The sequence below is a fragment of the Acomys russatus genome, chromosome 10 (genome assembly GCF_903995435.1).
Source record: "Acomys russatus chromosome 10, mAcoRus1.1, whole genome shotgun sequence".
In the NCBI taxonomy this organism is placed as follows: Eukaryota; Metazoa; Chordata; class Mammalia; order Rodentia; family Muridae; genus Acomys; species Acomys russatus.
The window spans coordinates 59,934,606-59,960,140 of NC_067146.1; the positions used below are offsets into that span (position 1 = coordinate 59,934,606).

At 42.9% G+C, this 25,535-nt stretch overlaps 1 protein-coding gene and 1 pseudogene across 1 annotated transcript; both read right to left on the reverse strand.

Moving 5' to 3' along the window:
* Positions 1 to 2,317: 2,317 nt before the first annotated feature.
* On the reverse strand, positions 2,318 to 3,373 carry Atoh1 (atonal bHLH transcription factor 1). The gene has a single exon (XM_051151596.1). It carries the CDS (start codon positions 3,371 to 3,373, stop codon positions 2,318 to 2,320), a length of 1,056 nt encoding a protein of 351 aa, XP_051007553.1.
* Positions 3,374 to 15,875: 12,502 nt separating this feature from the next.
* Positions 15,876 to 16,126, reverse strand: LOC127194290 (40S ribosomal protein S27-like; annotated as a pseudogene).
* Positions 16,127 to 25,535: the final 9,409 nt, after the last annotated feature.

Consider the following 25,535-nt stretch of genomic DNA (forward strand, 5'->3'; position numbering starts at 1 on the left):
TTTCTTTCTCATATTTCTAGCATGTAAAAGAATATGAGCCACCATCCCTACCCTGACACATAGGAAAGACCACACCAAGCCAAATACTATGAGGAAAAAAAAAAAGAGTTTTTGCTCTTATCCTGCAGCATGTAGGATGTCTTTATCTGGTCTGCTTATTAAGAGAGAGATGAAAATGTGTCAGAAGCAGTTGCTTGTGTTGAGTTTTGTTGTGTTGTTCTGAAGCAGGTACAAAGATTCCTGGTGCTTATCTTAGGTGCAAAAGGTTATCTAAGGGCAGGTGCCTCAAATTCCTGTCCCTGGAAAGTGTCTCTAGCTACCACCCTGCACTTCTCCCAGAAAACTGGCTGGCAGAAGCGATCAACTTCTTTGGCCAGACTTCAGCTGAAAGTCATGAAATCTTAAGTGGTCAGCAGAGAAGTCTGCAATTCTTTCACAGTGGAGGAGAACCTGCGCTTCCTGGGTACAGTGCTTTTCCTATAGCTGCAGGCTGTGAAGCTCTCCTTGTACCAAGTCGATGAGGAGTAGGATACAGGAACCAGCAAGCTAACCTCCCCTATTTTGTGGGGTCCCCTCAGTTTGTTATGCCAAGAAGGACAATAAATTTGCTTATAGCCCATCTCTCAAATTCAGAGATGTTTATCTGGCAGAGTATTCTGGATGATGCTGCATTGAACTTAGCCAAACAAATTCATTGTAAAAAAAAAAAAAAAAAAAAAAGTTCCCAATTCTACTTTCTACATACTCTGCATTAGTTTTCCTAAGATCTGTGATCTGAAAACCCCTTCCCCTCCCCCCTAGAATTAGACTCTTACTCCATATGGGCACCTGGGATGAGTGTCATAGCTCAGTTAAGTTTTGTCAGCTGACTTTAGAATGTAGTTGATTGGCTTATTCCAGGGAAAAATAAAGGCAAAAAAAAAAAAAAAAAAAAAAAAAAAATCAGCTCTGTGTTAGAAAAAGTGAATTTGAAGAAGAAAAACTTCGTTAGAGGTCAGCAATTCTAAAGCAACTGTCATGCTTCTAGCTTCTAATTGCTGAGTCAATGATTGCCAACCTATCTTCCCACTCAAGTTCTTTTTCATTGTCTCCCAATCGCCCCCCCCGCCCCAGAAATCGTGAGTTGTCTGTGTACCTGAAAAGTTTTCAGCTTATTTTTGTGTGTGTAAATAAGTAATCTCAATGATACTAACCAGCACAGACCAGAGCCTTGGAGACCAAAGGCAATGGCTTCTCCTGGAGACTGTTGACTCCAGGAGTAAGGATGCTGAAAGATCCTGGTTACCCAGAGGCAAACTATGCTACAAATCTGGTGGTACAATTGACCTCACAATTCATTGCTATATCCAAGGCTACTTGAAGGTCTGGAGTTTGCAACTTTTTTCAAAAACAACAAATCTCATAATTTCTACAAGATCACTTACAAATTATATTTAATGTGTTACTGGAATAAAATGCGTAACAACTCAAAGGTATTTTTTCTAGTTTATTTTATCATTTGGAAAAGAGCATACATAAAACAATGGCATCTGGATTTGCTAAATCAAAATAAAACGATATCGGGTAGAAAATGTAAAAAAAAAATGAAAGAAAAAACCAAAAAAGTAGAAATGGATTCAAATACTCAATAATAAATACGTTTTCTAATGTTAACAAAGCAAAATTAAATTGACCAAACGCCTTTGACACTACATATATATTTAAATTTTTTCATTTGTAAAAACAAACATTTGCAAAGAGTTTAAGGATTATGAGTGGCTGTGTGTAAAATCAAAAGTTGGTTCGCAATTGGCAGTTGAGTTTCTTCGAGGCGGTGCAGCGGCCAGTGATGAAGTGCGCGTGTTCTGCGTCCAATAGACGCACTGGGCATTTTTGCTCTACGGAGACCATTATCTGCCCCCGTATTAAACAACTCGGTAGTCCATGTTCTGGAAAGCACCGAATGCGGCTCTTAAAGTGTTTGGGGAAACAACTTCGAACACTAACTCCCCTGTGAGTGAGCACAACATAGGCGGGTGGATGCCCAGGGTATAAAATAATGGAAACCCAGACTAGAGACAGATAAGACATTTTAGCAGCGTATTGGCAGCATGGACTAAAACAGATGCCACGAAAGGGTACATATAACGTTACTGTACAGAGGAAACACAAGGTAGGAGGAAAGGGGTTTGGAAGAGCCGCAGCCATCTGAAGTCACGTCCTTGTTAACAAGGGTCACCACAGAGCAAAAATTAAAGGGTGCAGGAGTGTGCCTCAGGGCATTCCGCGAACTGGGAAGGGCATTTGGTTGCATAGTTTTTAGAGAGCCCTTGCCTTCCTAACTGGCCTCATCAGAATCACTGTAATGAGAGTGGGGGGAAAACTCTCCATCGCTTCTGTGGGACCTGGGAGACGTTTTGCTACTGTCCTCCTGTACTGGCTGCAGAATGCCCCCGGGCAGCGAAGGCGACAGGTCCTTCTGTGCCATCATCGCTGTTAGGGCCCGGCCCTCGAAAGCTGGGAAGTGCAAAGCGTCCAGCTGCACCGAGTAACTCCCGGCGGAAGCTGGGGTGGAGTAGCGAGTCCGGCAAACCCCGGGCGGGGTAGGTCTTGGGCCCCCTCCCGGAGCTGGCTGAGCCCCAGCTGCCGAGGTGGCTCCCGCACCCCCTTCATAGGAGGCGGCGGCGCGAAGGTGATGGTGGTCATTTTTGCAGGAGGCCGCTGGCGGCGGTGGCTGCTCTCCGACACTGGGAGTCTGCAGCAACTCTGATAGGGCGTTGATGTAGATCTGGGCCATCTGCAGGGTCTCATACTTGGACAGCTTCTTGTCGTTGTTGAAGGACGGGATAACGTTGCGCAGCTGGTCGAAGGCGTGGTTCAGCCCGTGCATCCTGCGCCTCTCTCTGGCGTTTGCTGCCAGCCGCCTCTGCTTCTGCACCCCATTCACCTGTTTGCTGGAAGGGGCTCGCTGGCGGCTGCAGCCTAGTTCGTCCACAACAACCCCGCCTTTCAGCTTGCACAGCTGTTCCCTTACTTTCACTGGCCCCGGGCTCTTGCTGAGGCTGCCGCAGCCGCTCCTCCTTACCAGCTCACCCTGGCCGTCAACCTCGTCCCGGGGCGCTGCGGCCTCGGAGGCACCCAGCTCTGGAGAATGCAGCAGACACTGGGCGGCGCGTGCCGTGCAGAGGCCCTGCAAAGTGGGAGTCAGCCAGGCGCGTGGGTCGGTGCTGTCTAGGAGGGACAGCTCCGCCGGGTAGACAGGATGGTCTCTTGTCTGCAGGGTAGCAGGTGGCTGTGGCGGCAGCTGCGAGAGGTGGTGCGAATGGGGATGGCGATGGTGGTCCCCCAACTCTTTCACCTCAGCCCACTCTTCTGCTTGCAGCAGGCGGGACATCGCAATGCGAGGGCTTGGAGTTGCAATGTTAGAGGAGGTGCTGGCAACCCAGTTCAACGAAAGGGGAAAAAGCCCCAAACAGCAACAATAAAAACCTTCCAGGTCTCTTCTGCAACGTCTGTTTTTTTTTTTTTTTTCTCCTCCTCCACCCTCCCCCTCTCACTCGGAGATCACACACCAGGTCGCGTGCAACGAAGCTTCTCCGGTTGCTGAAGGCGCTGCGCCCCTTTAAAAAGCGGCACGCGCCAGTGTATCTCCCCCGGCTCCCCTCCCAGCCCCCTCCTTGCGCCAGTCGCGTGTCTGCTCAGTCAAAGAAGGAGGCGGGCAGGCGCGTGCGAGGAGCCAATCAAAGAATTTTTACACCCAGAGAAAAGTTACTGTGTGCAGAAGACTCACGCTCCAGCTCTGAAAAAAAAAATTTCCCTCCACCCCATTAGTAAGTTCGGGGATATTCATATGTTAATTGCGGGGCTGTAATTTGACTCCTGAGGGTGTCACCCCGGAGCCTAGTGGAGCGGGACCTGGAGGAGGGGGAAGGCTCTCCGTAGGTGTCCCAGCCGCCCTGGCTTAGAAGTGCTTCGGGTTTGGAGGCTGCGAGCCAAGCTCGATGTGCCTAGAGCCTTCAGCGCAACAGTCTGCTCTGAGATTGTCTCCAAGCCTGGATTACAGTTCTAAATGCAATGTGATAGAAATACAGACAGGATAGGTGTGCTTAAGGCTCTTACCCAGTATACATTTATTTAATCTGGGAGGTGTTAAGTGGCCTTTCACTGAAAATCGGAACAATGTGAAACCCATTCGCATCTGGAAACATATTTACTAATATTACAACGTTTGTGTCTCTTGGTCCAGCCCGTACTTGGACTTTTAAGATAGTCTTTTATTATTATTATTATTTTAATGGAAAGTAGAACTGCAGTCTAGTTATGACATACCAAAGTTGGGATTGCCCCAGGCCCTCTGGAGCGAGTTCCTCAGCACCAGTTAGGGTCGCAGCCTGCAAAAAAGCTTTACCTAGAGGATACCATGCTAGGGCTGAGATTATCTCAAAGGATCATGCAAACAGTTTTAACACTCACAGCGCAGGGCTCACAAACGCAGAGCCACAGGCGGCTGCCAGAATTAGTGCTAAAGGTCCTTGAGTTCTCTGTGATTCTAGGCACTTTGAAACTGCAGCTTCTGGAGGCCCGGGTTTAGCAGGGCGCGTGGATTCTTGCGCAAACGCCCAGAAACCACAGTCTAACCCATTCCCGCCCTGTTTAGTTAGGGTGTGTGCACTCCCTCTATTAAACCGCTCCTCTCCCACCGTTTTAGCCCTCAGCCTTGTGTTTCACTACAAAGAGCCAATCAGAAACTCCTTGGCTCGGGACACGCCCCAGCTTGCGCCAAGTGCCACCAAGCTCCCGGCTCTCTTTTGCCTCGCCTGGGGTTGGCGGGGCTGGATGTGTGTGTGTGGGTGAGGGGTGGGGGGGGGGGTGGGCGCAACAGTGGCTGGTGCTTTCGATTTTCAAGGTGGCTGCTATCTTGGGAGGACTTTTCGTCTTCTGGCAGATGGCACAGCAGAAAGCTCCCCGGAACCTGTCTTTGCAGGGTCCAGTGCGGTTGAAACGCTCCGCTAGCAGGGACTTGATCCAACCTGCCAACTGGAGCTCTTTGTGCGAAGGATTTCAGCGGCTGGAGTAAACTAGTGTGTGTGTTTCAACAAGATAGAGGACCGAAGAGAGTTCAAAATTAAGAGTGATAATTCACCCTTCACCTGTTTCTCTCCTTCAAGCGTGCCCATTTGCTAGTGTGTAAGGAACAGTTCTGGGCCTTCAGAGACTGACAGAAAGATCAGAGGAGCATTTTTCTTAGAGTTTAAGCTCTGCTGAAATAAGTACGCTAACTATAGACAGGCAACTCCAGAAACACCCAAACCTAAACCAAACCGATCCATGACAATAAAGGAAAGTGTAATGTCGTTTGCTTTGGAGGGTACAACATTCTCCAGTATTTTTGGAGACTGGCCTGGGTACTGTTGAAGTCAACCAATGATGCTCTTACTGTTCCTAACTTTACTAATTGTCATGAGCAATCTCGAAAGCAACACTTTGTTCTTCATTTTGATGACTTCTGAACTCTGTCAGCTGAAAGGTAGTTTTTCACAGGATGTCACTGCACAGTGAATGTGTGGGGTGCTCAATCTTCCTTGGACCTCTATCCAGACATTTTATTGGCATTTAAAATTTGACCACAAAACTTCAAAAAAATGCATTGTCCTTTATGCTGAAACAGATTTAAGGACTGTAGATAAATATTTGTACAACACGTTTTACACCATTATTCTTAACTTATCAGGGTTACATAACACTCACTAGTAGAATTTTTTGAAAGCAAATCTCAATTTTCGTGTGAAGAAACAAATTATTTTAGTATTTCTAGAGACTGTATGCATGCTTCTGTTAATTGGTGGGATATTTCTTTGGCCCTTTACTATGGACTGTTTCTCTTCCCTTTTCCTTCTCTTCTTCCATTAGGTGAGGAAGCTAGGCAAGGTAGTGTACATGGGAGGGATTGGGGCCTGCTTAATGTGCACAGAGTGTCCTTGGGGAAGGCTGTGGAGTAGGATGTCAAAATATGGGGTGGGTGAATGTTCATGGGCCCTGGATGGTGCAATAGCAACTCAGCTCTGGAAGCCGCCCCTGTGTGTGGAGAGCAGATTAGTTACAAAAAGTGGATGAAAAAATATTTGAGAAAATGTCAGAGGTTTATTGCTATCAGAGATCAAGTTAAAAATATGGAAATCAATGAGGGATTGTGTTGGGTTAAATTTGTGATTTTTATTCAAAAATTTCAAGTTTTAAATACACATAAATAAATGACATATAAATAGATAAAAGTGTGATAAGTACACCTAGCTGTGCTTCTATGCATAGTCTTTTCACTCTCAGAGCATGACATCAGCCAAGAACATGTCCAATCAGACTTGAAGTTTCCAAACAGCAGCCAGGATTCTTTAAGTAAGAGAACACACACACACACACACACAGTGCTCAGAAAATGATGGAGACATGACAAAACATCACAGAAGCCTGCTTGAATTAGCTTTTAAAGACAACATATAGGGGAGCAATTTCAGTATCAAGATAAGTAAGAATGAAGACAAATTACCTAAACATTTGCAAAATGGGATCTATAAATTATTAAGATAAATAGAGTAAATGAGTTCACCGAATGTTTGGTAAATACTATTTGTGATGTCTTCCTTTTTTTTTTTTTCAAGAGACAAAAGGTTGACCCTATCACTGAGGACTTTAATATCACCTTAGTTGCATGATCAAAGCTCACATTGCCAGCAACGATAGAAATGAACTTATATGGCATTTGCTAGGACGCAGAGACTGCATCACTTCTAAGATGATGCTACCAAAAATGCCTATCTCTTAAATCCAACTCAAAGGAAACATTAATCTAACCCTAATTGAGAAGGATTGTAGAAAATAGCCAGCTTATCGCCATTGAAAGTGTCAAGATTACGAAATCAAATTTCAGCAACCACCGGTGGCTAGAGGAGGATGAAGGACCATGATAACATAGCCGAGGCCTGATTCCAAGGTGGACCTTTTCTATATTGGGTCACACTGTCGGAAAATTGCAGAACTTACCAGAGAAATACATAGTGTTCCATTTCCTAGTTTTGATGGCTGCATAAGAGAAAACCTCCTTTTAAAGGAATATTTGGGGGCACACTGATTTGCTCATCTGCCTCAAATTCCTTCCTCACCTAGGATTATCACATATGCACTCTTTCTTCCTTGCCAAACTATCACCTACTCAGCTTTCAAAGAAACAGTCCCTGATGCCTGAACCAACATCCGCTTGTGGTGAACTCTTGCAGTTCCTTATATTCATTTTCTTTAGTATTAGCACTCATTATCAAGTAATTATTAGCGCAGCTGTTTAGTATTCGTCTCTTCTGTCTCACTGCATCCTGGCTTGGGAGGTACTCTGTTATGGGGTCTACTGCACAAGCATCGTCTGGGAAGCTGGCTGCCTTTCCCCAGGTGAGTAATCTTCATTGCTTATTTAATCAGTACTTGGACCGGCACTCTGGAAGATATTCATGAGAGACACAAAGCCACACACTTTATGCTGATATGTACAGGCCCTTCCCTATAACTTCCTCACACCTCCTTGTCCCAACTCTCAGTGTTGCTTTGTACAGGTCCCTGACCAGTCAGGTACTCCCAACACATCTTGATGCAGTCTTACCTTAGGCTACTTCCATTTTCCCATGCGGCTCATAACAAAGTGAACAGTGCAGGATATCTTGGAAACCTTCCCTTGAGCCAGAGTGTAGTTCACCAGAGGCCCCTTGTCACCTTGCAGACGTACCAAGTCGCCTCATCCCCAAACTATGCCCAAGTGCTTCCTTTTGCTTTTCCTCTCTTATCCAGGTGAAGTTGAGGCACAGATGAAGCTAGGTAATGTAAGGGTCTGAGCAGCTGCTTCTGTAACTTGACGATGCTTCTGGATTTACTCATTTTGATCCAGAATGTACTATTCCCACAATGTGCCGAATTGTTATTATGCGCTCTTCCTCAAACTTATGACTTGATATGTGATCCAGATCAAAGTAATAGTCCCTGGTGCAAATTGACATGCACTCAGCTGTAAGCTCAGATCCTGGTAGGCCCACTAGCACACCAGGATCCACTCCAGGATCAAACTGTTTGATGTAGGCGGTGCGGATTTGCTGCAAGAGCTTATAGGTCTTTTCTGTGACAAGAGTGTGCAAAATAACATATATTTTCAAGCTATAAACATCCTTTAGTGACATAGGGTCAGCTTGATATATGCTCTGTGTGATAGAGATGTCTTTAAGTATGATTAAAATTTGATGCAAACTTTTACTCAAAACCAATTTCCACCTGAGTCAACTGATAAGTGACTTAGTGCTCTTATCTCCTGAATGTGGCATGTATTTTCAGCATCTAGCCAGGGCTAATAAACATGCTTCACTTAGTAGCAAAGTGATCAAGGAATAAGGACCTCCCTATTTCTTTGACAGTGTCATCACCAGCTTGTCAAGATCTTGAATTTTTGTAGGGGTAATCACCCACTCTGTCCAGCACGTGAATACTAATTATTTTTACACGTGTTCTTCCTCCTCCTTGGGTGCAATTAAACTGACAATTGAAGAATGGACCATTAACCTTTGATAGGAGGCACTGAGTGTTAAAAAACTCTATATTGAGACATTAATTTCAACATTATTGCCAAGATCTTGAGTACATGTAAATGCTTATGCCAAGCCAACGTGAATCTCCGATCGTCCTTCCTGATGGGTTCGCTGGATGATTAGCAGCATGAGGAGGGTCACCTTCTATGATCCATCTGACACTTTCAGGTGTATGACTAGCAAGTTACTCAGGTACATAGTGAAGACTATTCTTCCTATATCCACTAGTAGTCTACACCTTTGAGAATGACACAAAATCTTTGTCGTTCCTTCTAGGACGTGGGCATTTTTCTGATTTTTTTGGAGAAGGGATGTTTTCAGAAACTTTAACTTACTGTCTACTGCTATTCTGAAATTTAATGAAAAGGTTTATGGAGCAATCACAAGGATTCTGAAATTTCCTAAACACATCCACTCATGTTATTTAGTTTTCTAATACTGTAACGAAATAGCCAAGGGTAGGTTCTTTATAAAGAAAAAAGTTTTAACCGATTCACGTTTTGTTCATGCTGTTACAGTGTCCATGAGTTCGTATCAGTCCTGTTGTGTCTGGAAGATGCTGCTTCCTTGGAGTTTTCCACTACCTCTGGCTTTGAGAATCTTTCTGCCTTCTTCTTCTTGTAGATCCTAAAGCCTTTAGGGGAGAGGTTTGTTAAAGACATCCTATTTAGGTCTGAGTTCTCCAAAGTCTTTTACATTCTACATGTTGTCCATCTGTGAGTCTTCAACCTAAGTACCATCTAATGCAAGAAGAAGCTTCTCCAAGGAAGGCTGAGGCACTGATCTGCTGAAATATCAGACTGTCCTTAGATAGCATTTTATTGCTATATTCTTTTTAGCAGAATAATAGTAGTAGGTTTCCCCCTAGACCCATGACTTATCTAGTCTCGGGTTCTTTGGCAGAGTTCTTTAGCCATTTTATCAGAGCCAGAGATGGGTTCTATCCCATGGCCATAAATCCAATTAAAAAGTAATTATTTACTACCATGATGTCTGTGCTACTGTTGTACCAGTTTTTCTTGCAGGCAGATTGTAGGGCAAAGGTTTGTGGCTGAGTGAAATTAGCAGGTAGAGTATCTTCCAGCACAATGAATGATTGTCACTAGAGTTGAAGCTTCGGCGTGGGCTCCAGGTTCATTTCATTTCTCCATGTGTGGTCACGTAGCCAGTGCTGTCTTCTGCAATAGGGCCTTACAATAAGATTATGGAAAGTAACCAATACCTTTGGCAATAATCTGTGGTGTTTGCAGTTGGTGGTGCTCTGTGGGATCTCTTTGGCTCAACAAGATGCAACCAACCCCCTTCTGGCACAGGAGGTTTTACTTGTTGGTATCAAATGTCTAGTTGGAGCATTGTATCTCCTATTATATGGTGACTCCAATTAAATTCTTTTGATATATGCGTATATTTTTGGATTTAAATTCCTTTCATAATGTATATTTAGGATGTAGTGGGTTTCCATTGGCTTTTCAAAAGGCCTTCAATGTTAGTTGCCCCATCCTCGTGTTACCCCCTTTACTTTGCCGTTCCATCTACACCTCATTAATCTTCCTTTTCCAGTTTCCCCATTTATCTCTGTTTTAAAGTTCTCTCCTAGAGATTATAATATAATTATATCATTTCTCCCTTCCATTTCCTCCTCCCAAATGCAATCTCTCCTACACCCATTTTTTCTCTCTTTAAAATTAATTGTTGTTGCACACACCCCACACACACATGCACGCATACACGTACACACACACACGCACATGCATGTACACACACGCACACACACACACACCCCTTCATAAATATTATCTGCTCAGTTTGTATAGTGTTACTTGTAAGTATCCATTGGTATTGGATAACCAATGGCTGTGTTTCTCCCTGAGGAAGATTATTTCTTCTGCTCTCAGCACTCTTTAGTTGCCTATAGTTGTTTTTGCAGGGTCTACCCGTCGTGGACTTTCCTCAGTCCTCATGTCCATTGGGTCATCCTTATTCAGCTCATGTTGGTGAGACTTTATGACGGCAGCTTCTGACATTACTAGGAGACACAATCTCACAGCAAAACCCCTAATTCTCCAGCTCATACAACCTTTCTGCCCTCTCTTCCAAAATGTTACCCGAGCCTTAGATGAATGAGTTCTCTTGTAGATGTACCTCCTGGGACTAGGCTCCACAACTCTGGATTTTGATTGGCTGTGATTCTCTGTGACTGAAGTTTCTTTGATGAAAGGTGAGGACTACGCTTCTCTATGGGAGTAAGGACACGTATTTAAATGAAGGTAGTGACTATTTTGGTTTAGTAAAGTTGTGGTTGTAGATTCTTCTCCAAGTTCCATGACTTCACTAGCCCTGGGTAGTGAAATTTCCAGGACCAGACATGGTTTCCATCTTGTTGAGCAGATCTTAAGTCCCAGACGAGTGCTGTTGGTTACTGCCAATGTATGCATGCTACTACTGAACTCTTAGGGTTAGTGTGCCATGCTGTTCTTCTATCTCTTTACAACACTACACCCTATTTCCCCATAATTGAAAGATCTTCTGCTCCCCTAGTCCCTTACAATCTACTAATTTCTGTGGTTATTTGTACTGAAACACACATAACTAAAGCTTAAAAGCTACCATCCACATATAAAAGAAAATATTCAGCATTTGTCTTTGGGGATCTGGGTTATCCCACTCAGGCTTGTTTTCTTTCTTTTTTCAATATATTTTTTTATTAATTCCTTCATATTACATCTCAACTGTTATCCCATCCCTTGTATCCTCCCTCCCTCCCGTTTACCCCCTACTCCCCTCCCCTATGACTGTGATTGAAGGGGACCTCCTTCCCCTGCATATGCTCATAGGGTATCAAGTCTCTTCTTGGCAGCCTGCTATCCTTCCTCTGAGGGCCACCAGGTCTCCCCATTAAGGGGCCATGGTCAAATATGGTGCACCTGAGTTCATATGAAAGTCAATTTCCACTCTCCACTCTCCACTCAACTGTGGAGAATGTCCTGTCCATTGGCTAGATCTGGTTTGGGGTTCAAAGTTAATTGCACATATTGTCCTTGGCTGGTGCCATAGTTTGAGCAGAACCCCTGGGCCCAAATCCACCCATCATAATGTTCTTCTTGTAGGTTTCTAGGACCTCTGGACCTTCTATTTTCCCATTCTCCCATAGTTCTCTCACCAAAAGTTCCAATAGGATGTCCTCCCCTCTATCCCACTTTCATGATAAGTGAAGACTTTCATGGGACGTGCCCCATTGGGCTAGTGTCCAGATATAAGTGAGTATACACCATTTGAGTCTTTCTTCTTCTGGGTTAACTCACTCATTATGATCATTTCTAGTTCCATCCATTTGTCCACAAATTTCAGAAATTTCTTGATTTTTATAGCTGAGTAGTATTCCATAGCATAAATGTACCACAGTTTCTTTATCCATTCTTTGACCGAGGGACACTTAGGCTGTTTCCAGGTTCTGGCTATTATAAATAAGGCTGCAATGAACATGGTTGAACATATGTCCTTGGTGTGTGCTGGAACATCTTTTGGGTATATTCCAAGGAGTGGAATAGCTGGGTCTGGAGGAAGCCCTATTCCCAATTTTCTGAGATAGCACCAGATAGATTTCCAAAGTGGTTGTACTACTTCGCATTCCCACCAGCAATGAAGGAGTGTTCCTCTCTCTCCACATCCTCGCCAGCATCTGGTGTCACTTGAATTTTTGATCTTAGCCATTTTGATGGGTGTAATATGGAATCTTAGAGTCCTTTTGATTTGCATTTCTCTGATGACTAAATACGTTGAGCATTTCTTTGTTTCTCAGCCATTTGATATTCTTCTGTTAAGAATTCTGTTTAGTTTTGAGCCCCATAATTGGTTTTTTGGTTTTGTAATGTTTAATATCTTGAGTTCTCTATATATTTTGGATATCAGACCTTTGTCAGATGAAGGGTTGGTGAAGATCTTTTCCCATTCTGTAGTCTGTGGCTTTGTTCTCTTAAAAGTGTCTCCTGCCTTACAGAAGCTTCTCAGCCTTATGAGGGCCCATTTATTAATTGTTGACCTTAAGGCCTAGGCTGTTGGTGTTCTGTTTCAGGAAGTTGTCTCTTGTGCCTATGTGTTCCAGGCTCTTCCCCACTTTTTCTTCTAGCTGATTTAGTGTCTCTGTTTTTATGTTGAGGTCTTTAATCCACTTGGACTTGAGTTTTGTGCATGGTGACAAATATGGGTCTAATTGCATTTTTTTACATGTAGACATCCAGTTGGACCAGCACCATTTGTTGAAGATGCTATCCTTTTTCCATTGAATAGATTTGGCTTCTTTGTCAAAAATCAAGTGACTCTATGTGTGTGGATTCATTTCTGGGTCTTTGATTCGATTCCATTGATCAACTAGCCTATTGCTGTGCCAGTGGCATGCTGTTTCAATTACTATTGCTCTATAGTACAGTCAGGCTTGTTTTCTAACTTCATCCATTTCTTTGTAAGTTTCATAATTACATTGTAATTTGTTGTCCATTCATCTGTTGATGGCCTTGATGCTTCCAATTTCTGGCTGTTAGAAATGGATCAGCAATGTAGTAAGATGCAGAATCCTTTGGGTATATGTCCAAGAATGATATAGCTGGATCTTCTGGTAGATCAAGTTTCAACTCTTTGAGAAACCTCCACACTGATTTATATAGTGGCTGAACCAGTTTGTACTCTCCCCAGCCATGAATGGATGAGTGTTTCTCTTTTCCTGCATCCTCACCAGCATTTGTTGTCAGTTGTTTTATTGAACTTGGCCATTCTGACTGGCATAAGGTGAAATCTCAAAGTAGCTTTAACTTGTAGCTTCCAGATGATTAAAGATGCTGAACATTAAAAAAAAAAGTGGTTTTTGGGCATTTGCATTTCATCTTTTTAGAAATCTTTGTTTAGTTCAAATCAGACAAAATCTTAACCCATTGTTGGATTAGCTGGACTGTAGCCTATAAATCATTCCAATAAATCCTGTGTGTGTGTGTGTGTGTGTGTATGTGTGTGTGTATGTGTGTGTGTGTGTGTGTGTGTGTGTGTATTCTTTCTACAAATTCTGTTACTCTAGAGAACCCTGACTAATACAACACTCTTCCTTTGCTTGGAAGCAGCCGCACACACTTTCAGACCACTCCCCTGCTGCCCTGTTGTTATAGCCTTAACTGTCTCTGTCTCTAATGTCTGTCTCCTTCATTCTCTTATTATTATAGGGGGTATACCACAGAATCCAGAATAATCTCCACGTACCAAGATTCCTATGGACTCACAACATCAAAGCCCCTCCTCTTTCTATGGAATATCAGATGTTTATAAGATTAGGGAATCAAGGAACATCTTTGTGGATGTTGGCTATTTGTCCTCACACACAGTCAGTATCTTATGACTTTGGAAACTCTTGCCATAGGTCTTGACAGGTAGGGTTTCTAGTTTTTTATCTAAGTCACATTACTTGGCTTCTACTCTTCTACCAGCCTGTGTTTGTAGTGCCACCGTGTAAGTACCTCAGTCAGTAGTAGCCCTCCTGAAGATGCTTGGACTAGAAAGATCGCTGTCTCTTAGCAGTGCTAATGTTTCTGGGCATGGAGAACCAATCCTGTAAGCCCAGCACTCAGGAGACCGAAGTAGGGCAATTATGAGTTTAAGACAAACTTAGGCTACATAGCAAAATCCTGCCCCCACCCCAATGACAACAAAGACAGAAAGAGGAGACTTAGCACCGTCTCCTTGATTTCTTTAGTTAATTGTTTTCTGAGATTTCCTTGGAGGCTTTGGTCTTTAGCATGAAATATAGTGAGGGATGTCTCCTTCCAATGCCTTCCTTGCCCCCTTTTCTCAATCATGTCACATTTCTACCTTATTTCTTGTTTCCAGATGCTTCCATTGAGCTTAAGAAATCTACTCTAGCACAACATTAGGACTTCCATCACATTACACTCAAGTGATAAGGTTCCCCTGTACTGCTAAACCACCTTTCTCATTCTTAGCTGTTGTGTCTCCCAAGTCTACCCCCAAAGATTCCTTGTAGGTCATGCACTCTGAGTTTCTATCTTTAGCTATCTGAAGGTACTACAGGATTTTGACAAAGTTTTTTTTTTTTTTCTTCCAAAAGAGGAACAATACTTCTCCGGGACACAGTGCTTAGAATTGACCCCAATTCAACATCTGTAAATTATAAAGTAGATCAGTTGCATTTCCTTGACAGAAACTGCTGTTTTGTGTGGCATCTTATGTGAGGTTTCCATATGGTGTCAAGGGAGTTGGTTCCCATTAGCCACGGAGAGCAGGAGAGCAGGTCTTTCTGGCAGCTGAGGTGTTTCAGCCAAATATGAGGGTCTAGAAAATCAAATAATGTTTTCTTTGAGTTTTGGGGTTCCCATGTCCTCTGTCAGGATCTTGAGTTTTGTATGGTTAATTTGTGTGGTGAGCTTCCTCTGCAGTTCTCATGGATGCCTTAATAATTGGGCCTTTCCAGCCTGTACTGCCCTCTGGCTGCCATAGATGCAGGTGTCAAGGTGGTTTTCTTTTTTCTTTTTCTTTTTTTAAATTTTATTTTATTAATTTATTCATATTACATCTCAATGGTTATCCCCTCCCTTGTATCCTCCCATTCCTCCCTCCCTCCCATTTTCCCCTTACTCCCCTCCCCTATGACTGTGACTGAGGGGACTTCCTCCCCCTGTATATGCTCATAGGGTATCAAGTCTCTTCTTGGTAGCCTGCTATCCTTCCTCTGAGTGCCACCAGGTCTTCCCATTCAGGGGACGTGGTCAAATATGAGGCACCAGAATACATGTGAAAGTCAGACCCCACTCTCCGCTCAACTGTGGAGAATGTCCTGTCCATTGGCTAGATCTGGGTAGGGGTTTGAAGTTTACGGCCTGTATTGTCCTTGGCTGGTCCCATAGTTTGAGCGAGACCCCTGGGCCCAAATCTGCCTATCATAATTTTCTTCTTGTAGGTTTCTAGGATCCTCTGGATCCTTCAACTGTGCCATTCTCCCATGCTTCTCTCATCTAGAGTCCATGGTGGTGTTCTTAATTCTACATTATGACCACATTGATGCCTTGTTACTTTGGGTCCATCATCTTCTTTAGAGAAGTAGTACTTAAAATAACCTACTACATCTGCCTTTTATGACAGCCATTGTCACCATTTCGCTCCAATGGTAAAGATGTTAGCAAGTCAGTACTCTCTTAGCTTATATCCTACATCAACACAGATCACTTTTTTGAAAAATCCAAAGTGTTTATTGGGGTGGTTCCCCTCATCTTGAATCAGAAGCTCTCAGTGTTGCTTCCTCCTGAAGGAACATCTTTCTGTCAATCTTGCTTTGCCGCCCATAGGCTGACAGAGAACTGTGGAGCAGCCAACATATACGACTACCATTTGTGCATGGCTAAAGACCGTGGTGACTTTATAACATCCTGGGCATTTAACATCCATAAAGTAGGAATCAGCCTCTGCACCAGATGTTTTTTCTTGTGTTTCCTCTTCTCTTCTGGAGAGGGATAAAGGAGGTCCTTTGTGAGAGGCATGTTCTCGTAGGGAGGTCATCACCATGCAAAAGGCCACAGATGACTTTTAATAGTTACCTTTCAAAGGAAATCGCATCTCTCTAAGCTCTAACAGAGCAGTCTTGTGTTGTGTGACCAGTAAGTGGTTCATAGAAGCAGTTCATCTCCAGACCATTTCCAGTACAAAATAATTTAGTCTCTCAAAAGTGGATCCTTAGACATTCCTATAAAATTACTTGTTAAACTGTACATAATTATGTTTCTATTTAAATATTTTGATAGTGTACATGCTTCATTTTACTTTTAATTTAATTTCCTCACTCTGATAATTATATTTTGCTTTGCTTTTGAAAACCTTTTTTTCACTAAAACTTGCCATTTCTTTTAAAGTTATTAACATATATTAATTATACATATTATACAAACAATAGATATCATTATGTCTATATATATAATGTATTTTAATTCATATACCCTTCTCTGTTTACTCTTCCCACTTCATCTGACCACTTTATTCTTCCTAGTGGGGTCCCCTTTTACTTGTGTGTCTCTGTACTTGTGTGTCTCTGTGTGTACATGGGATCCAGTAAACTTTGTTCGAGTTACTAACAGAAGCATAGGTGAGGGCTTATCTCCTATGAGCACAGGCACCTCACTAATCACTATGCTATTGACGAAAATGCCTCCTCCTCCACCATCAACCTTTAGCTGCCTGCAGTTCTTCAGGAAGTGTTGCGATCTCAGAGTCCCTCACATTTTCATGATAGGATGTTAACAGTCCTAGCATTGTACAGGCCTTACACAGGAAACCACAGCTGCTGCTCTCAGCTAAGGAGTGCAATGGCCATGTAATGTCCCCCCTCCCCAAACTAGCATTTCCTACCACGGCATTCCTTCCCCATGCTCTTATGTTCTTTGTGCCTCCTGTCACACAATGTTTCCTGGGCCTTCTGGGAGTGGGTGTTGATGTCTATTTGAATTGGGAGCGAGCATTCAACAGTCACTTATTTCAGCACCTAGTTCTGTTGTATGTCTGCAGTCTCTACTGCCCGGCCCCCCGCAAAAAACAAGCTTCTTTGGTGAAAGCTGACAGCCACACTACTGCATGGATATAAACACAGCTATTTACAAGAGAATTTGGTAGTCATATCCTGTCCTCTTAACAAAGCGATAGCACCCGCTTCCCTACTATGGCTTTCACCATGCTAGATGTGAATTTGCTCCTATAGAGAAGCCTCAACTCAAATCCAACAAGAAACTGGTTAATTATGTTCAAAACATAGGGGTCACAGCTCCACCGGTGGGCACGTCTTACTTGTCTGCTTGGCAGTAGAGTGCCAGGGATCACAGCTGAGTATGACTCTGATGATCACGAGTCTACTGCAGCTGCAGACACAGCATCTTGCATGCTAAGGATCTGGTAACAGAGAGGATCTTCCAGCTCAATTTAGGTCTTCTGCCTAGAGCATGTGGTATCATCAGCAGTAGAGTCTTACCTCCTGGTTCTGGAAATCAGCAGCATCATTGCTGCTGCTTGGCAGCACAATTTTTAGTTTAGCTCTTGAAAGAGAGTGTCATGTAGCCCAAACTATCCTCACCTTCACTCTGTAGGCAAGGATGCCCCCGATTTTCTGACCCTCCTGTGTCCACCTCCCTGGTGACACCACACTAAGCTTTATGCAGTGGCTGAGGACTTAACCAAGGCTTCATGAATGCATGGCAGCATGCAGGCAGAGGCAGGGCTGGAGAAATAGCTGAGAGTTCGATATCTAGATCCACAGACGAGAGAGAGAGAGAGAGAGAGAGAGAGAGAGAGAGAGGAGAGGAGGAGAGAGAGGAGAGAGGGAGGAGGGAGAGAGAAGAGAGAAGAGAGAGAGAGAGAGAGGAGAGGAGGGAAGAGAGAGAGAGAGCGAGAGAGAGCGAGAGAGAGAGAGAGAGAGAGAGGAGGGAGAGAGAGAGAGAGAGAAGGGAGAGAGAGAGAGAGAGAGAGAAAGAGAGAGAGAGAGAGAGAGAGAAAGAGAGAGAGAGAGAGAGAGAGAGAGAGAGAGAGAGGGAGGGAGAGAGAGGATATCTCACACCCCCAGGTGACACATTTCCTCAAACAAGGCCACACCTTCTAATCTTTTCAAATAGTGCCATTCTATAGTGACCAGGCTTTCAAACATACCAACCTATGGGGGCCGATCACATTCACACCACCACACATACTTTATAGCACTAGACCCACTCCATAGCTGATATGTCATGAAAAAAGAACTGAGAGGGAATAAAAATTGATATAAAAGCCGTGACATTAGAACACGAAAATATGAAATCTGACCATCTCTAGAAGGTAAAGTAAGCCTTTGACTGAAATCAGATTAAGTAAGGACAGCCTATACATAATCACTGGAAAAGTTCATAATCCAGTAACTATTGTAGTTATTTTCCTATGGCTGTGACAAAACACCATGACCAAGGCAACTTACAAAACAAAACCATCCAATCAGCCGACCAACCAACCAGCCAACCAAAAAAAGCCATTTAATTGTCTTGTGGTTCTAGAAGGTTAGAGTCTGTGCTGGTTGAGCAACAGCATGCTGGCTAGAACAGCTGAGGGCTTACATCATTCCCCCGTATCCTGGATATATGTTAAATATATTTTTAAGATTTATTTATTTATTATGTATAGAGCGTTTTGCTTGCATGTACATGTGCAGACCAGAAGAGGGTATCTGATCACATTACAGATGGTTGTGAGCCACCATGTGGTTGCTGGGAATTGAACTCAGGGACCTCTAGAAGAGCAGTCAGCACACTTTACCGCTGAACCATCCCTCCAACCCCTATTTTAAATATTTTAAAACACATTTTAAGTATGTATGTGCATGTGGGCACCATTGGAGTACAGATGTGTCATCTCCCTCTGGAACTAGAGGTAAAAGCAGTTGTAAGCTGTCAGACATAGATGCTGGGAATTGAACTCAGATGTTCTCTAAGGACAGAGTGAGCTCTTGACTGCTGAACCGTCTCTCCAGCCCAATAGCTCACGTCTTGATCCCCAAACAGGAGGCAGACAAAGGTACCCTGAGAATAGTATGATTCTTTTGGCACTCAAAGCCTGTTCCTAGTGATACCCATCCTCTGAAAGGGCCAAACCTCCTAATCCTTCTCAAACAGTTCTACAAACTGAGCATCAAGTATCCAAGGAAGTGAGCCTATGGGGCCCATCCTTATCCAAAGTATCACACTAACTAATTTAGATTGTAATTTTCTTAAGATTTTTTTTGCTTGTTTCTTTGTTTATCTGAGACAATATCTCACTCTTTGGGAAGACTGCAGCTCACACTTACTTCTACTGTTAACAATAGAAATTCTAATGCACAAAGTTCATAAAAGTTAAAAGTAAATGACAAACTGGGAAAATATTTATAACAAATTTTATCCGGGCATACAAGTAATCTCAGTATTTGGGAGGCAGAGACCCAAAGATCAAGAGCTCTGACCAGCCTGGCACATATGGGTCCCTGTCTCAAAATGAGCAAAGAATTTTACACATTGTGAGTTTAATATAAATGCTATAAAAGTGAGGTCCTGGATTCTACAAGAAGGGAAGTAATTCCTGAGAGAAAATATAGATATGTATAAGCACAGGTAATTCATTTAATACCAATAAAAGTGGTCCAAGAAGATGGAGGGAAATCCAGCCTGGAAATGCAAATAGGAAAGTTTTAGTGAAGTAATTGAGAGCCAGCACTCAGATGCCTTCCTCAAACATTTTAAAGATGGACAATGACACAGAAGGCGAAAACACACAGGACAGAGAGAATGGCTGCAAAGGCAATAATTAAAGGACCAGATAACATGGAAACTTTCTCTTCCATTCACGGAACAGCATGTGGTCACCGATGGACCTACTGCCCTTCAGATATGCAGCTGCTGGCGGTGCTGAGAACCAGAAGGCAAGGGTGCACCATGGAGGCTGAAGAAGGATAAATCCTACTGAGCTGGATGCTGGCTGGTGCCAAGTTATGGGTGTTGTGTTTCCTTTATTAGCTTTCTCTATTCTAAACTGAACCTGTGTCATCGTAGAGTACTAAAAAGGAATGGCATTTTCATTTCCTCTCAACAAAATTTTCAAAATATCTATCTTTTCCTGCTGTTACTTGGAGGATGTTTAAAGTCTGTTTAAAGGCTGGAAGCTTTATACATAGTGTGGCCATGACAGCACTACAAGAGTGAAATCCTTGGTACCATGAAAAGGAATACCTCTGTTCTTCAGCCAATGATAACATTTAAATCTTGGCCCTCCTGCTTCCTGAAGAGCTAGGAATATAATGTCTGTTCCATTGCCTAGACAGAGTGTCTAGGATTGGATCCATGCCTTCATTCAATACAAGTATATTGAAAACTACAAAAAAATTTTAGCTACATCAATGGCTTTTCTCATTATCGTGATCAAATACCTGACAAGAGGCAACTTAAGAGAGGAAAGGCTTATTTTGTTCAACAGCTTGAGGAAACGCAGTTCCTCTTGGTGGGGAAGGTGTGGCAGCAGGCACCCGAGGCAGCTGCTCACTCTGCAGCCAGGAAGCAGATACAGGGACGCCTGTCAAAGCTACTTTCCCCTTTATTTAGCTCAGGGCCTGAGCCATTGGCGGTGGTACTACCCATGCTCAGTGTGGCCCTCCTTCTTCCATTAAACCTCCCTAGAAATTTCCTATGGAACATCCAGAGGTTTCTCTCCTGGAGACTGCAAATCCCATTAGGTTCACAGTCAAAATTAACTCAAAAGCACCAAAGAGGACCGCCAGATGGTAGCATGCAAGGGACCACAGTCAAGCAAGATGGTTCATGCCAATTCTCTCCTGGCAGTTTCGCTGAGGTGCAGACCAGGACCAAGCTTTTTGGCAGGGTCTCTAAGACAGCGGATTGGTTCCCACCCAGTTCCACTACTCACCGGCTGCCGTCCTTACCTTGTTTTCAGGTGAGCCTTGCTGGCTCAGTGTCTGACTTGTTCTCTGTTCCCCCTACTCTATCCCCCAAACTTCTATCCCTACTTCCTCCCATTAATCCACAGACTAGGTCCAGCTTCTTTGTCAAACACTGCCATTGTAGCTTCTTCCTTTTCTCGGGGACTTGTCTCAGCTGATAAATGCATACTTGGGGCCCTGGGACAAGGTCCTTCTCTGACTCCAGAGCATGGCTATTATGACTTTGCCACTGTTTCGTCCATTTGTATCTGGAATGAATTTGACGTAAACGGAAACAGACATGTTCAGGATCTTGTTTTCGTTCTTTCAAAGAAGGTTCTACTTGCTGCCAAAGCTTGTTCATCTAGTTAAAAAGAGAAAGAAATCTACCAACTTTCAGTATTAAAAATGTTTATTTATGGAGAAAAAGGTTGCTTATGGAAAAGTTGGTATTATATTTACACTAGAGACCCTTGAAATGGAGATGAAATTATATTTTGTTGCTATAATTTTTTTTTTTTTTTTTTTTTTTTTTTTACCAAAAGTGTTTTACATGGCCATTCACTCTAAAAATGAATTGTATTCAGGAAACAGTGGCCGACATTTTGGCTTGATATTTAAGAATATTTTTATTAATGTCGGTTAGAATTTCTCTAACTATTATACTTACAGGTACTCTGCTCATTAGAAGTGTCTGCCTACATGCTAGACTTTATGAAGAATGAGCGTGGGTTCAGGACAGAAGCGTGAACATGCGCACACCGTGGCCATTTCTTCAGCCATCAGTGTAAGCATGGCTGTCTGCACACTGGACAGGACACAGAACAGTTTTCTTCTGCTGCTGACTTGCAGGTCTCACACTACAGAGGCTGTTGCTGTGGCTCTGTAGATTGTTTCTTTATTCTTAACCCAACGTCTGCAATCCAGTCACACTGATTCAAGCTTTATCAGGCTCGTTTAGAACAATCAGTGTAAAACCCATGAAGCCTTTTACTAAAAGTGGTGAGCTCTCGTAACTTTGAAGCATATAGAATTCAGACATGAGTTGCAGAGAAGCCCCCCCTTCCCACCATTGTGGCTACTGGCTGTGTTCCATCTACTGCTGGAACTTCTAACATGAATTCTCTGAAAAGTGTGGCACTCTTGCCAGCTATGGTCTCTGCTTAGCTACTCCTTCCTGCAAAATGCTGCCTTCACTCTTTTTTTTTTTTTTTTTTTCTGTCCCATATGTCTATCTCTCACCAGGCGATTTCTGCATCCTGTTGGGGCAGAGGAAGGGTTGATTGCCTCTGACTTTTGGAAGTGAGGTACAGTTTTCAGATGAAGGTTCATCCGGAATGCTCACAGTCAGTCGCCTCAGAGTTTCCTAGCATTTCCCTGTAATTGTTTCCGGCTCACTTGCATGTAAGCTATGTTAGGACATCTTCTCCCTCCCATAGCCTGGAAAAGACAAGTGCAGATAAATGATAAACCAACAATTCTGGGTTTTGTCACTGAGTTTTAAAAACTTAATAAAGGAATTGGAGTTCAAACAGGGAAGTATTTATGGACAAAATTTTATTGATAAAATAACATTAAGGATTTATGAACAAATTAAAAATCTCTGGAAAGGAAAAGCATCCCAGATAGATGTAAATAAGTATGTCCATGTGTGCGATGAGGAAGGGTTTTCTAGTTTGGACCACTTATGTTAAGCAACATCAGTAATAGTGAGGGTTTTATTTCTTAGAAAGGAACCATGACACACTTCTGGAAGTCACAAGAATGGCTACTGTGAGACAAACGTTGTGTGGCATGGATGATCCATCTGCTGAGTCTTCATCACTCTGATACCTATTTCAACATCCTAATTTGCCTCCCTGCTTGGCTCTGTTTGCTGGTCCTCAGCCCCGCTGACCTGTAGAATGTCTTATTTCATAAGCATGGCCTGCCATTTCAGTGACAGCTTTCCCTCTTGGCTTGGGTCTGCTCTTTGCTGGGTCCTTTGGCCCAATGCCTCTGACCTTGGGTGGCTGCTGCTTTGAGTCTGCCTGGCTGTCTTCCCAAAGCAAGTGGTGATTATGAACTATAATAGAAGACATTGTTTTAATTTTTAACGTTGCTTTCAGTATGGAAACTGCAATATCAATGTCTTAAGGTTTTTTTCAAGTCACTGAATGCTGTATTTGGTTAGCCAATCTCACACACAGCAAGGAAAAGGCTGTTGATTATTTCCTACGCTATATTTTTTTAAAAATTAAAAACTGAGATCAATACTAAATGAAAACATTTTTTATCCATTTCTTTCCTTCCTTCATCTAGGATCTTGAGGAATGATTACACTGGAAAGTTTTCTGTTTGAGGTTTGTTACTCTTCTGCATATCAATTCTATCTCTCTTTTCTGCATAACCGTTGCTCTATTGACTCAAGATAATGTTCATAGAAATTTAAGCTACTTGTGGGGGACATGGGACTATAGTCTAAACCAGAAGAAGCTCGTGGATTTTGAGAGGAAGCTTCTCCCTTTGACAAAGTGTTGTTGGGTACCAGTGGCTTCATCCTATTGCAATTTCAACTTCCAAGTAAAATTGAAATAGAGTTTTATCCTGGGGTGGATTAGAGCACACTCACCCATACTACACATACTGAACTCAGATTAGATCAGCTGTTCAGAGTCCACATTAAATCACCAGAGGAAAACTCTAGTCAGGTTCAGCCATGAAGACAGACAAGAAAATGGGTGGCTTTCCTCCCTGTTCTACAACTTTATGGTGTGATATGATATGTGTGTGTGTATGTGCCTATGTTTCTGTGTGTACATGTGTCTGTGCCTGTATATGTGTATGTTCATGCATATGTGCTTGGGCTTGTGGGTTTGTCCATGTGCCTGTGCCTGTGTGTGTGCGTGCGTGCGTGCGTGCGTGCGTGCATGCGTGCGTGTGTGTGTGTGTGTGTGTGTGTGTGTGTGTGTGTGTGTGTGTGATATCTGAGACTTATAATCAGGAGCAAATTTTGTCCTCCAAATGTTAGATAGGGAGTAGACAAATAAAAATTGTAATGCCAAAAGCTATGTTTATGTGAGGCATAAAATGATAAAAGAAGAAACATGTCACCACATTCTTGCTTTAATTAATATCTAGGAATTTCCCCTGATAGACCACTTGTAATTGTTCAGGCAGTCATGGATGGCTGAATTTTATGTATCTAGGCTAATGACTAACCCCTCACTTTATTTTGGGAGGCCTGGGCTCCATCAGAGCGGTTCCTGATTCCTTGAGCAGCGGTAGCCAAGGTGATACCATGAACTCCCACAGTGTGACTGGTTTTCTGGAACCAAGGATAAGTCCTCTACCATGAGCCTTAGGGATAGTACTTCAGGAAGGAGGCTGACAGGCCCATGTGTATCTGTATGTTAATGGTGGAATGTATATGTGGCTGTAGGGTCCTGCCTTTGCCCCTTTACTTTACCTTTGCCATTATGAAAAGCATTAGCATTTCTATGTTGAAACCAGATATGCAAGATATCATTCCTTGAACCCTGATCTTCATTGTACCATTCCGTTTGTGCAGGGTAAAGGCTGGGTAAGAGCATGTCCTTGTGACAAATGCTGGTATTGTATTTGGTGGCAAGGATGAAGAACCTATGGTGATTAAAACTGACAGCCAACAGGTGCTTTCACATACAGATTTGCTTCTCACAACGGCCTTGTGAGGTAGGAACAGTAGATAATGCTTTTATTTTTTACTTTTCAAAGACAGACACCAAAGACCATAGAATGTAAGTGATTTGCCCTCAGTCATAGCAAATAGCTGGACTCAAGCTTGGTAACACGTCTTCACAATCTGATTTTCACCTGTAAGATACTGCAGGAGAGTTTCTGGCTTGATTGCAGATTGGGGAAAGTGCTCTGCGAGTACACATATCATTTGCTTACAAGTCAGCTGACTTAGAGCCAACGCTTCAGTGGCTAGAGACCACTGGGTCACTACTTGCAGAGGTTCTGAGGGAAGAGGATGTCTATATGCTGGCTTTTTAACTTTGTATATTAGATGCTCTAGGAGTTATTCTGGGCTCCCTGGATGCAGTTCTCATGGCTATAGTCCAACTACTACCAACTCTCTAGGTTGACATAGCTGATATTTTCATTGGAATGTAAAGTTCTTGGGGCAAGCACATGACTTACTGTATTTCCAGAATTCAGTACAGTGCTAGATCCTTACAAAAGCTGAGTTCACAAGGACTTCATATTCTTCATAAGATGCTTTGGAATTTTATTGGTAACAGATTATTTTTTGCATGGAATAGACCTGGAAAAACTCAGTTGTCTTGGTGGAAGTGTGATGCACATGGGCACTGCAACCTTAGGTGGTGAACAGTATCTAAGTGACCCTTGGTTACAGTGAAATTTGACTTTTTATGGATTCAAGTTTAGATGCTCTCCATTAGCCAAGAATCCATGTAAAATGTGTACATTTTGGTCTCTGAATAAAGGCAATG